This window comes from Cyprinus carpio, chromosome A9, assembly GCF_018340385.1.
Source record: "Cyprinus carpio isolate SPL01 chromosome A9, ASM1834038v1, whole genome shotgun sequence".
Taxonomy (NCBI): Eukaryota; Metazoa; Chordata; class Actinopteri; order Cypriniformes; family Cyprinidae; genus Cyprinus; species Cyprinus carpio.
The window spans coordinates 21102032-21115071 of record NC_056580.1 but is presented as its reverse complement, the minus strand read 5'-3'; the positions used below and the strand labels follow the sequence as shown (position 1 = coordinate 21115071).

At 35.8% G+C, this 13040-nt stretch overlaps 1 protein-coding gene across 1 annotated transcript in view; it reads right to left on the bottom strand.

Moving 5' to 3' along the window:
* Positions 1-13040, bottom strand: part of LOC109096836 (solute carrier family 49 member 4-like) — a 33949-nt gene that overhangs the window by 16594 nt on the left and 4315 nt on the right. Inside the window, exons 3-5 of the mRNA XM_042764074.1 lie at positions 8362-8624; positions 6952-7081; positions 2445-2553 (exon numbers count right to left, since the gene is read on the bottom strand). Coding sequence (XP_042620008.1) covers positions 2445-2553; positions 6952-7081; positions 8362-8624 — 502 coding nt within the window. The remainder of the gene's footprint in view (positions 1-2444; positions 2554-6951; positions 7082-8361; positions 8625-13040) is intronic.

Below are 13040 nucleotides of genomic sequence, written 5' to 3'. Positions count from 1 at the left end.
TTTCCAGGTATTCTACACCTTGCTTGAAGCTCTTAGCTCACTAACATGTTTACACCGGAAACCTCACGGGTAAAAAACATGGCATCACTCACCGAAATGGGTTTTAAAGAAAACCACACTGCTACACCTATTGTTTTAATCAGGGCAAAAGAATTCCACACAAACACACGCACACATATGCATAAATCGGTCATTTGTAATGTTTCTCAAAGCCAGCAAAGCACCTTCAGTTTAATAATGACTTTCCAAGGGCAAAAGATGTCTGTCTAATCAGTGAGCAGTCATTGTGCGCAGGCTTAATGGCCATTTACTAGAAGCAATTAGAAAAGGCTGATTAATGTAGCGGAGGACCATACACTTAAATGTTTCTAATTACTGTTGTACAACTCTACATGCTTACTGCCTCAGGGTTCTACCGTTCCATTTGCTAATTACTGTGTGCAAATGTGGAAACTTATTTGTTGCTGAATTCTGACACTGATCAAAACAACAGCTTCAGAATATAAACTTTCTAATGCTTCCAACCGCATTTGTAAAATACATTTCATACAACAACTGGATGCTTTTCATTGCCAAATAGTCCCTTTAGGGCTAAGACACTTGTTCATTTCCTTAAATTAATGAAATATAAACTGCTATACTTATAACCATGTATACACAAAATCCATAAAGCCCCTTTTTTACAAATAATAATGCAGTCAGGAGATGGTGTGATGCAATGAGTGGTTGCCCCATTTTTAAACATTTAAAATGCATGAAAATAAATATTTTCTATGACTTTGTTTATTACTCTTGAAATGGCCTGTACACTAAATAATCTAACCCTCATTCTTACATAACAATAGCAGTCTATTTATTTAATGGTCCAAGTTGAAGTCAGTAAGTATGTTAATGACAATATGGGACATATATAATGTATTTTAGTGGTACATGTACAGTTAGACTAAACAACGTGCACAGTTATCAAAGACGCGAGTGCACGTACAGTCATGGGAAACGAGGTGCTCGGTAGTTAAAGACGCGATGCAGCGTGTCTGTGGAATGCGCTTCATCGGAATAAACCAGGTTCTCGGTTCCCAATCCTAGTTAGAATGAATGTTAGTTCGCAATAAGGTTGTATATACTGTATATACACAACTGTTAACATAAAGTGCTACCAGCAAAGCTAATGTTTCTGAATTCTGCAGTAATCTTTAATGAGTTTTCTCAATGCCAGGTTTCCAAAGTTGTCCAGGCTGAATTAAATGTTAAAGTTTAATACTTAGAGTCTGAGGTTTGGAACAAATCCCTAACTAGAATGTTTGAGGAATATCAATAAGTTGCTATCTTGTGAGCACTTCCATTTTTTTTTTTTTTTTAACAATGGGCTCCTAGAAATCTATACATAATTTCAGTTTGTCTGATAACACTTACTGTATATCTCTTCAACCAAAATTAAATGACTAGGAAAAAAGACCTTCTCAACAATAGTGAAATGCTTGCGGCTTACGCTTTCAATTGTGGTTAAAAAAAGAACTGAGACTTGAATGAGAAGACGGAAAATTCAAATTAGTCTAACAATGGCTTTGGGAGCAGATACATATTGTGGAAAAAGGAACAAGGCCTTCTATTTTCAACTTGCATAGTTTTCTTTCTAATAACAGTTCAAATACCACCTAGTTTACCTGGAAAATAAACTGCAAGATATGAAAACGTCATCTTTGTCTCCGCAAGCCCATAATTCAGTTGAGCCCAGAATGTTACATGATTGCTTTGGCCCATAACTCTCACATTTCAGATGCAAATGTGAGGAGGCTGGGGAGAATCAGAAACTCTGAGGTGGAGAGCTCATCTCATTAAACTGTGGTTGGCCCATCAAAGATGGAGTACTTTTGTGAGTATGCAAATAAAAGCGTCTTGAGCATGTATGTTTGATTAGATTTTGATGAGCTCTGTCTGGAGAGGAAAAGGATGGAGAGGGCTATCTTCATATGGATAGCTCTGGATTTTCACAACTATAATTAGATGTTTTTAACAGCTTGTTTTGATGTTCAAAGTCCACCCATTCAGGCCTGCCAGTTTTTTAATGAGAGAGTATAGAAAGGCAAACAGTTTTTCGGTCAGAGTTTCCAGTCAATACTTCCAGGGTTAATTATGAGTCAATAACCATTTAATCCAGTGAAATTACATTTCATTTTAATCATAATTAAACTCATAGAAGGTGCAAATGATTTGTACATCTGATAAATGCAACTTACTTAAGACACAGCATAGTGAAACACACGGGAACGGGTGAAAGTAATCAGGTCTTTCAATATTTGGATTAATTCATAACATCAAATCGTTCTATTAAACATTTAACTATCAAAGCATAAACTAGACATTGTTCTTTTCCTGAAAACCTTTTAATTACTTATAATGTATCATCTAAATGGGCCCAGAATGAAACATGGAATATGTCTTACCTGGCTGACTTTAGCAGGTGTTAAAATCATGTCCAACACACCAGCCCAGCCAGCAGCAACCCCTGTGGGCACGGAGTAGGCGAGTGCTATCATCAGGAAACGCATGTTGCTAAAAAAACAAAAGCAAAGATGAGGACAGATGAAAACTTTTAGCAAAAGAATACTAAGAAAGCATTTAAAGGCACTAGGCTGTATTTTGACTGTGTATGACGCCCATTTTTGAAAGAGTAACAGATCTTTCAGAGCTGTCATGAAGCTGAACATCAAAGCTTGTGCATCTTGCAAAGAGTCAAAGATTGTAGATTTTCCTTCCTATACCTTACCGCCTGTCAGCAAACATTTATCCTACCTTGCAGCCCTGTGACAGACAGATAAAAGTCTCCTGAATACAGAAAATACACAAAACTGATAGCAGAAGCAGATATCAGGGAAACATAATGCTAGGATAAAGACATGCCCAGAAGCGGCGCTTTGTCTTACAAGGATTTAGCTTCCTCAACCAAATATGATTCTTAATAGGACACTGCACATTATCAAGCAAGGGGTCAATGTAATATAACAACTTTATTAATATTAGAACAAAATGACGCAAATGCACCACTGGACTTTACATGCTAATCCACTTGCAATTTTAGTCAGAGTAAAACCGACTAAATTAATGAATATTACATGATAAAATATGATGAAAAAAAATTATTAGTGGTTATTTTTAATTATTGAGGCCCTGCAGCAAATGTCTTTGAGAATATAAGAATATGCAGTGCTAACCGACTCCAGGTACAATAGACCTTGATACCAAGAGTTTAGCCAAGTAGGAATTGTTTTGAATATTAATTAAATCTAACTGACCCACTTGGCAAAGCCATGCATGATATCAGTATCTGCACGTTTTTAATAAATCATATATCTGTAGGGCACAGCTGAAATACTTTTACTCTTTAATAACATTATCTATGAGACTCTCTAACAAGCATTATTTGCCAACAAATCCTTCTTGAAGCTAAGAAACAACAAAGTTGCTATGCAGATACAACCATTATTAGAAGTAGCACAGTGCATGGTTTAGTGTACTGTAAATTTTGTGGTAATCCTGCCCTGACACAAAAATCCCTTGCTATGAGGGATGCTTTCTTTTCATGTATTAGAATTCTTATGAGCATCTATCCAGTCACAGGATTGCTGTAATCAAGACTGAAACATGTTGAGAATCCCTTTGTGGAATCAGTCTTTATGTGTGGCTTCTGGCAGGCCTCCAATCAATCCCAACCCAATTATAATCACCCACCCAGCTCACCAATTTCTCTACCTATTTTCCCTCAAGTGTCCCAAACAGTGTCTCCCAAACTTACCCAAGAAGAAACATTCCCCCCATAAAATAACAAAGCATTTGAAACCAATCACAAGGGCTCTCCAAAGACACTTTGTTTATCTTTTGAAGCAATGTGCTGTATGAAATTTACTTGCTGCAGTTTGGTACTTGGTTTTTGAGTCTTTAAAGCTGTTCTCACACTTGATTTGACCAAGAAAAAAAATAAAAATGCACCACCCTCTTCCTGCCCCAGATTCAAGCCAGAAGGATCATCAGCTAAGTCTGCCGTGTTGGAATCTAAAGCCTCAAGATTTTGCAAGATTCTGCCATTTTTAACTCCAAGTCCATCAATACTAATACTATTCTATCATCACTGTTACCGCAGTAATCAAATGCTGCACACTGGTTCTGGTATAGGCATGATGATGCAACTCCAAATGCAGCAAATGCAGTTCTACTGAGATACTGCGAGCTGCTTTAAAAAGGCTGCTTTTAAAAATCAGTTTAAAAAAAGTGACAAAGAAAGGAGGCAAAGATGCAAATTGTAAGTTCACAAATGAATGAGATGTCAAATTAATGCACCTATAGTTACTTTTAGAAAATTTGATATCACGCTACTCATAATTACCTCCAGGTATGAATCACTGGGTGTGAAGGAACTTCTACCATCTACATCCAGTCTATTAAGAGGAAAGTGTGAAAGCCAAGCATGCTTTCAGTGGGTTTTACAGCGGCCGTGAAGAGGGCAATAGCAAAAAAAGGTGTTGATGGAGGACCCTGTCTCCAAATTATACCCATTTCATTAACCTCACAGCTGGGGGAGATCGATATCTATGCACTTTTTTCCCCCACCAAGAGCTTATTTAGGTTATGGGATATTAGAAAGCCTTTTCCCCTTCTTTTGACAAATTTGGAGGAGCCATCAAACCAGAACAATCATCAGCTAAGTGCCATTTGTCCTTGGCAGGCCCTGTTGGGATCTAATACCCCAAGATGAGGATTTTGCAAGCCATGGCCATTTTTAACACAGAGGCCATCAATACTAATACTATTCAATCATCACTGTTAGCACAGTAATCAAACACTGGATAACGGTTCCCGTAAAGGAACACTGAAACAACGATGCTCTTTGCAACAAACAAATCAGGCTCAAAGACTTTGAAGTTTCACCAAGTCAGGTGAGCCAAGGACTTGGGAGTTCAGAGACTGGTGGTGAAATGCAATCTTGATCACATGACCCCAGCCCGTATCCAATGTACTGTCCCTGTAGGCTAGCTCTTTTACAAAGCTCTACCAATCCACTGCTCCACTGAGATACAAATGTGAGATGGCTACTGGAACTCTGCCTATCTGTGGGACTCCAGAAGGCATTACAGTCTCAATGGGGTGACTTCGTCCATTCATGTGTGGTCTTCTTTTTGCTTTCAGCTCTGCTGTGAGTGGGAAAGTTCTGGTGTTCCTCGGAGGGGGTCGAGCTGTAGACTCTCTACAATAGTGGAAGCCCAACAGTCTTTTCCAGTCCACAGATTTCAGCCAATTCCTCTAGTGTTGATGTGAGAACGCATTCAAAGCAGGGCTGGCTTCCTCTGATCTGTGAATATCGCAACTACCCCAAGCGTTGCGGCTGCGACTACATCAAGAGAATTCTGACTAGCTGTAAAAATGTGCCACTGTGGTCACACTGGCCTTTGTGGACTTCACTTGGTTATTAAATGTACAGATCAAGATGTTCTATTTATTAAGGATGGTCAGCATGTGCCATCATAAGGCTTGGTAATTAATCTGCAGGGAGAGGATCTCATCTTTGATGTGTTTTAAATGGCAACCACAGCATATGGTGAGGGGCAAAATGACAAGACCCTGTTCATTAAGATTCTCTTTTGTAAAATCAATGATAAAATTTCAGAGACCGTACTGAGACCAGGGAAACAGAATGTGGAAGTTACAAAAGGCCTAAAATAACAGATGTCCATTGTTGTATCCATGTGCAGATGTACCCAATACAAAATCTCTTGTGAATGCCAATGAAGAACACTAATCTTCTCATTATAATTTTTTTTTGTGTATGCTCAGGTCTTTTCAAGGTTTGATTTGAATGCCTTTTAATCCTTGCAATTGAATTTAAAGGGAATGGAGATCTTTGTTATCATCTATTCATTCCTATGCTGTTCCGAATCAGTTTGATTAATCAGATGAATAATTTGTCTTCAGTAGAACACAAAAGCAGATATTTAGCAGAATTGCTCTTTTCTATTCAACAGTTATTGATTCAAGCACCAAAAAGGAAATGTACCATTTGTGCAATATACGCTATAGTTCAAAAAATAGGGATAAGTGAGATTTTTTTCTAAAGAAATTCTATTATTCAGCAAGGATTCATTAAATTAATCAAAAAGTGACAGTAAAGATATTGATAATGTTACACACATTTTCTATTTCAAATAAAACCTGTTCTTTGGAACTTTTTATTTATCAAAGAATCCTGAACAAAATGTAGCACTTTTCCACAACATTGATAATAATAAGAAATGTTTCTTGAGCACCAAATCAGTATATTAGAATAATTTCTGAAGGATCATGTGACACTAAAGACTAGAGTAATGGCTGCTGAAAATTCAGCAAGAGACTTTTCAAAAACATTTACTAATTTTACTACCCCAAACTTTTAAAAAGTAGCATATTTTAACTTTTATTATATATTTATTTCCTACAATGTACTCAAGTGCAGACAATGATTTTTTTTCATACACATGTATTGTTTCACTTCAGAAGACATTGAATAATCAACTGGGGTGTTTGTTTTGTGCTTTGTGTCAGCTTTGAGGGACCATTAACTTATATGATAAGAGACTGATTTCCTAAAAATCTGTTTGTGTTCTAAAGATAAAAAGAAAACCATATACTGTACATCTGGGATGACATGAGGGTCAGTAAATGATGAGAGAAATTTCATTTTTGGGCCAAGCTAAGCCATATGGACAACTTGTATGGTTCTTCCTGGCCTTTTTGGGGGTTAACAGCTGTGATCATACACTGTTAATGTATGGAAAATAACTGTTAGATATCTGTTTTTTTCTTAGAATTCCATTAAAGAATTTTTATTTTCAATTGAACTATTCCTACTTTGCTAACCTCCATTCCTTCCTTCTCTGTTCAAATCATTTAGAGCAGTCTGGTAAGGGAGGACTGTTGTTTTACCTCAGCAGCCTGCAGATGCTGCTCCTGTAGCTGAGACGTTGGCTAGCCGCTGCCACGCTGGGAGGGATGGGTGGTCTGGAGGGGAAGTACAACTGCACAGCCAGGAAAAGTGCTGCGATCATCCCAACCTCTGCAAGTTCACAAAAACACACAACATTTATCATGCAGCCTTGGTGTCAACATCAAATCTCAAAAAGATTTTATGGGTTCAGACTTAATCTATCCCTGTTAATTAGAAAAAGAGCTTAACGCATCTGGCATTTCACTGCAATTTTCAGATACTAAATTCAAATGAATGAGAGAGAGAGAGAGAGAGCGAGAGAGAGTGGTATCCAAACCAACATCATTAACGGTCATTAGATGGCTCACATTAATCTAGAGCTAACCATGAGTCTAGCAGATTTATTACAATCCTGTAGAGGGAGGAAATGCAGAATGAAACAACCGATCAGCTCATTAACCCTAGTCCACAAAAAGCTCCTGCTTTCAAATGTGCTCATCCAGTGCTGGAATTTGTGACAGTGCTACCAAGTTCATAATTGAGCATTGCTGTAGCCAAGCACAAAAAACCTGTTGGCACACAGTATCTCAAAACTGAATGCAACGGCACTGCCAGCACAGTCTTCAGGTTGAGTTCCTAAATCTTGTGTCTGGGTGTTATTCAGCTAGTTAATTTTTACAATATCGTTTCTATAAATCTGACTTTTCTCTCATAAAATACAGACTTATCAAGCTGGAATGGGTAAAGGTGGATGATATGACAAATCTTACATCATGAATAATTTTATATCACAATAATGGTATACATTAATGCTCAAAGGTTTTGTAAGATTTAATAAAATATTAGTACTTTTATTTAGGAAGGAAACATTAATTTGATCAAAATTGACAGTAAAGCTCTTAATAATTTTACAAAGGATTTCTGGATTTCTTTTTCACAAAAACACTGAGCAGCACAACTGTTTTAATAAACAATATTGATTGAAAAAAGAAATATTTCTTGAGCACAAAATCAGCATATTAGATTAACTTCTGAAGGTTCATGTATACACTGAAGACTTGAGTAATGGCTGCTGAAAATTTGCTTAGATACCACAGGAATAACTTACATTTTAAAATAGTTAAGTGTTATTTTAAAGCCTGTCTTTTCTGTGTGTGAAAGTAACGGCAACATCTTTCAACTTAAATAGAGGCAGAGTATCAATCTATTGCTGCCAAGATTTCTTTCTCTCTCTCAATTTTTTTTAATTTTCTGAATCAGTTAAGAAGAACAATGTGAGGCAATCTTTATAGCGAGGTAAACGCAAACCGCGTCTAGACATTTGATTGTGGTACTTGGAACAATTGGAATAATTTAATATTGATTCAGAATGAATGCTGTTGCTGTATTGTCAACAGACAATACCCTACCTGCATAAAGAACAAACTGTATCCTGTCTCCTATGTGGTTTTGGTTCCAGTAAATGGTGCTTCCCATAGTGCCATTGGGTGCAGGGACAGCCAACGGACCAATCAGAAAGGCACAGGCTGAGCCCAGGTAGCCGATAAGCGATGCAATAGCCGTTGCTGTAGCTCTCTGATCAGGAGCAAACCAAGTAGTAGACAGCAAAGGACCAGCACTCATAATGGTAGGACCAGCTAAACCATTGAGAAGTTGACCTCCATGAATCATCCTGTAGATTTGGGGAAAAAAGGGGGAAAAACCATAATGAAAGACACCATAAGAACTATATATATATTGGGTGGTTGCTTACTGTCAAAAAAGGCCACTCAAGTATCTATGATATTGTTTATTAATATAAACACACAAGTCAGACAAATGTCTAAGACAAACATGTAATAATTAAATATTCACATAAAAACTGGTATAAATGCAATAACATTTTTGTTGGTTTGTAAACACCAACTGATGCTCTCCTATATCTATCAGAGGTAAGGTTTGATAGCAAGGGAAACAAAAGAGCTTTATCTGTGAGACAGGATGACTGAGTCCCAGCGGGAAGACTTGATAGCCTAACTGCCTGAATATACGCTGCAGTGCTTGTTCTCAAAATAGATCTTCAGCGATGGTGAAGAATGAGAGTTACTGAAACATTTTTCCATTTTCTACAGACCAGATGCACACCAAAGCAGACCGAAACGGCCTTTTATCCTTCATGTTAATCACTGTCATAAAGATCAAGAGCAGGGCTCCAGACTTTAGTTATCTTTATTTTTATGATCTTTAATAAAAATAAAGATAACTGGATCATAAAATTACTATTGCTTTGCATTAATAAGTGCAGTTACTAATAAAATTACACGTCATTTCTTGGTAATGCATTTGACAGTAAAGCACAGAGCTCGAGTTGGGAAGCATACAAAATTTACTTTTATTAACAGTAACAAGCAAAATCTAATATTTATATGGAAAATATATATATATGCTAATATTATTAAATTTACCATTATTCTTCTACCATTATTCTATAATATTATACTGAACTGACCAAAAACTTCAGTGATTATAAAAGGAGCGCTCTTTACTTGCTTTATGTGTGATTCAGTCGCAAATTAAAGAAAAGTTTTTTTTCAAGTCACTTTGTGACTTTTTTTATTTCATACACAAAAAAAGTGCACAATTTTGAAAAAATTAGATTTCTTGATGATTTGATATTTTGTAATAGTGATTTTATAATAAAAAAAATATAAAGCAAAAAAAGTTTAAACGAATGACCAATGAGCCAATAAGTGCTCCTCTACTGCCATTTACTGGCTATATGTCTTTTTTATTTTAAATTAGTGTTTGTTTACCACAAAGTAGGTTTTGGTCATCCCATTAAAAATACAACTTAAATTGGATCATTTTTATACATTTAAAGTGCTGGAAATAGTTGTGTGAAATACTTGAAAGGCATTGAACAAACCCTGAAATGAATGCCACAACACCATGGTTGGTTATAGTTATCTTAATTACTTCTGGTTTATTATGTAGCGCTGTTTGATCTGTTTATAACAGAGAAGTCTGTGATTTTTTTTCCCTTAATAAGAAAAAGTGACGTGCATTTGCATTGATTGCAATCATTGTGATACCCCTCACGTAGCTCTGAATCATAGATGATTCTAAATCCTACATCTTGAGCTGATCATTATGACTTTATGTTTGTCAATTATGGTTGCAAAATTGACCATTCTGGTACAAAGAATGACTAGTGATACTGCCTACATATCAGGGCCAATGAATTCCAGTCTGAATCGAATCTGTTGGTCTACTTTAATAGAGCAATAAAGTGTAAGGGGCTGTACTATATTGTGATTATAATCAAATATAATCAAGGTCAGTGCTACGCACAATGCTCAGGAGAGTGCTATCAGACCTTTCAGTCATGACTATATTGAAAATAAAGCACAGCCTGGAGTGAGTCATAGCATTTATCGAACAGCTACTACATAAAATATGCACCATTTTTTTTTTATTAGGCAAATTCATTTAGTGCTGCCCTTCCATTATCATCCGGTCCTTGAAGGTTAATATTTGGCCTCTATGGGTGCTCCAAAATAATAAAGCAAGCAAATGGGTGTTTCAGATTATAACATGCATAATTCAGACTAGCTGGAACATTGTATAGACCAATCACCATCCAGGACTAGAGCTGTTTCACAATATCAATTATGTGTAAAAACTTTCTAACTGCTTGGAAAATGCAACTAATCATATAATCATGCAGAGTTAAAATAGCAACATAACCAAGCGTATTAGCCTGTAGAGGAGAAATAGTTTCACACATTTTTTTAATTGCCAAAGGCTATGTATAACCAATCAAACAATACATTATTTTTGCGCAAACAGATCTGTCGCTTGGTAGAAGCTACTCAAATTATGCCAACAAAACAAAATGACTAACAATATTATATGAAGCAAAACATGGTTTGCACCAAAGACCATTTTTTTCTGCTGTGAATTATTGGCTGCAAAGAACATGATAGATAAATTTACAAAAGATAAATTTACTAGGAACCAAAATTGTCAGCTTTCCTATTCAACCCATATTGAAGTAATAGTATTCAGTCAAAAGACTGCTTGACTTCTGTTCAGTTTGGCTTGCAAGGAACATTGTGGCTCTATCTCACTCCTCACCGCCAAGAAAACAACAACAACAACAACAACAAAAAAGACTAGGGCATAATGGTACAAAGCTGTTGATTTGAGAACATCTACTGGCATTTGTAACCAAGCAGCATTGCAAAAAATGGATTTCATTGCTGCTATTTTTTGCCATGATTGAATCTCAGTCATTCTGACACCACATCAAGCTTCTAAATAAAGATTTAGGCTAATAAAAGTAAGAAAAATCAGAGAAATCCGTGAATAGGGCTGATTACAGTTAAACCCTGAATCTGAATCAAAGTAAGAGATGAAGGGGAGAAATGCATGGAGAAATGTAAAGGCAGTGGAGGATAGGTAATTTAGCCTTAGATGCTTCTGATCTAGCACAAACAATGTCAGGGAGGATTCTCTGCTTTCTTATGAACTGATGGGTTAACAGGATTCAAATGCAAATTCAATATCCTCCATGAAAATAACTGAGTAATATGTTTTATAAATGGACTGCTTTATACTGACCAAAACAATGATGGCACTGCAAAAAAAAAAAAAAAAAAAAAAAAAAAAAAAATTAATTAAACTAAACGTCAAAACCGAATAAAAGAGGGACCTGGGAGAATTTCAAAATCACAGCCATTGAAGACATGATATATTTGTGTCCTTATGTTAAGATACAGAGGAGAAAAGTAATAGTTTTTAATCAAAAGAATGCCTGAAACTTCTGTTCAGTGTGCAAGGAACACTGTGGTTCTAACTAAGTGACTCCTCAGCACCAAGAAAAAGAAAAAAATTTGACAACCGCACAACAGCACAATCTGCTGATCCCAATCGCTGTTGATTTGAGATTAACCATTGACATTTGTAATCAAACAGCATTGTAAAAAAATAAAAAAAGTATTACTGCTGCTTTCTGCCACAATTGAATCTCAGTCATTCTGATAAAGCAAAGCTTCTAAATAAAGATTTAGGTTAATAAAAGTAACAGAAAATCTGAATGAAAAAACACATGAATAGGGGCGATTACAGAAACAGTTCACCCAAAAATGTAAATTATGTCATCATTACTAACTATTCTTTATGTTGCTCTGAACACATATGCTGTTATTTTTTCCCCACAGAACACAAAACAAAAAATAAAAGAATTATTTTTGAAGAATTTGTACACTGTTCTTTTACTTTCAACCACCATTCATATAGTGATTACATTAAAGTCTGACCCCCCCATAAAATCATAAATCATAAAACTAGTCCATGTGACATGCATTATATCATATACAAGTCTTCTCAAGCTGTAAAGTAACTTATTGTGTGAGGAACAAACCAAACTGACTCATTATAAACTGCTAGAAAAGAGCTGTAAGATTCTTCAAAATTACTTTGTTACACAGAATAAAATAAATAAAAATAATAGAAAATTACAATATAATAATTTATTTAAACTATATATTTTGTAAAATAATAATAATAATAATAATAATAATAATACAATACAATACAAAAATAATATAATTTTATATAAACATTACTTTTTTACTACAAAAATTAAAAAAATTATAATAATACTTTGAAATATTAAAGCAACTACATCACTTTTCAGTTAACAATGTAAAAAACTTTTTTTCTATCAAAAACGCTTCCATGATAAGCCATCTAAACAGAGCTAACTGATGTCTGATGGTGTCCAATTTAGCCTTACACTGTGAACTCAAACAAAATGGCATATTCAGCGTGGCATATCACTGATTGCTATCAGTCACATGCTGGATCACATATGATATGCAAGATGGTCATTTCCGTTTCAACGAACAACGTTTTACACTTTAATAATGCAAGCGCTGACACCTAGTGGTAGCTCAATTCACAGCTGAAGTCACCAGGTCATGATGCATGACGTCTACGGCCTCCTACTTCCTCTGTGCTTAACCAAAGGCTTTCAGTAGCTCTCCATAAACCTGTTATAGTTGCGACACATGTATCTCATGACTTAGGCAGTGTTAAGCACTAT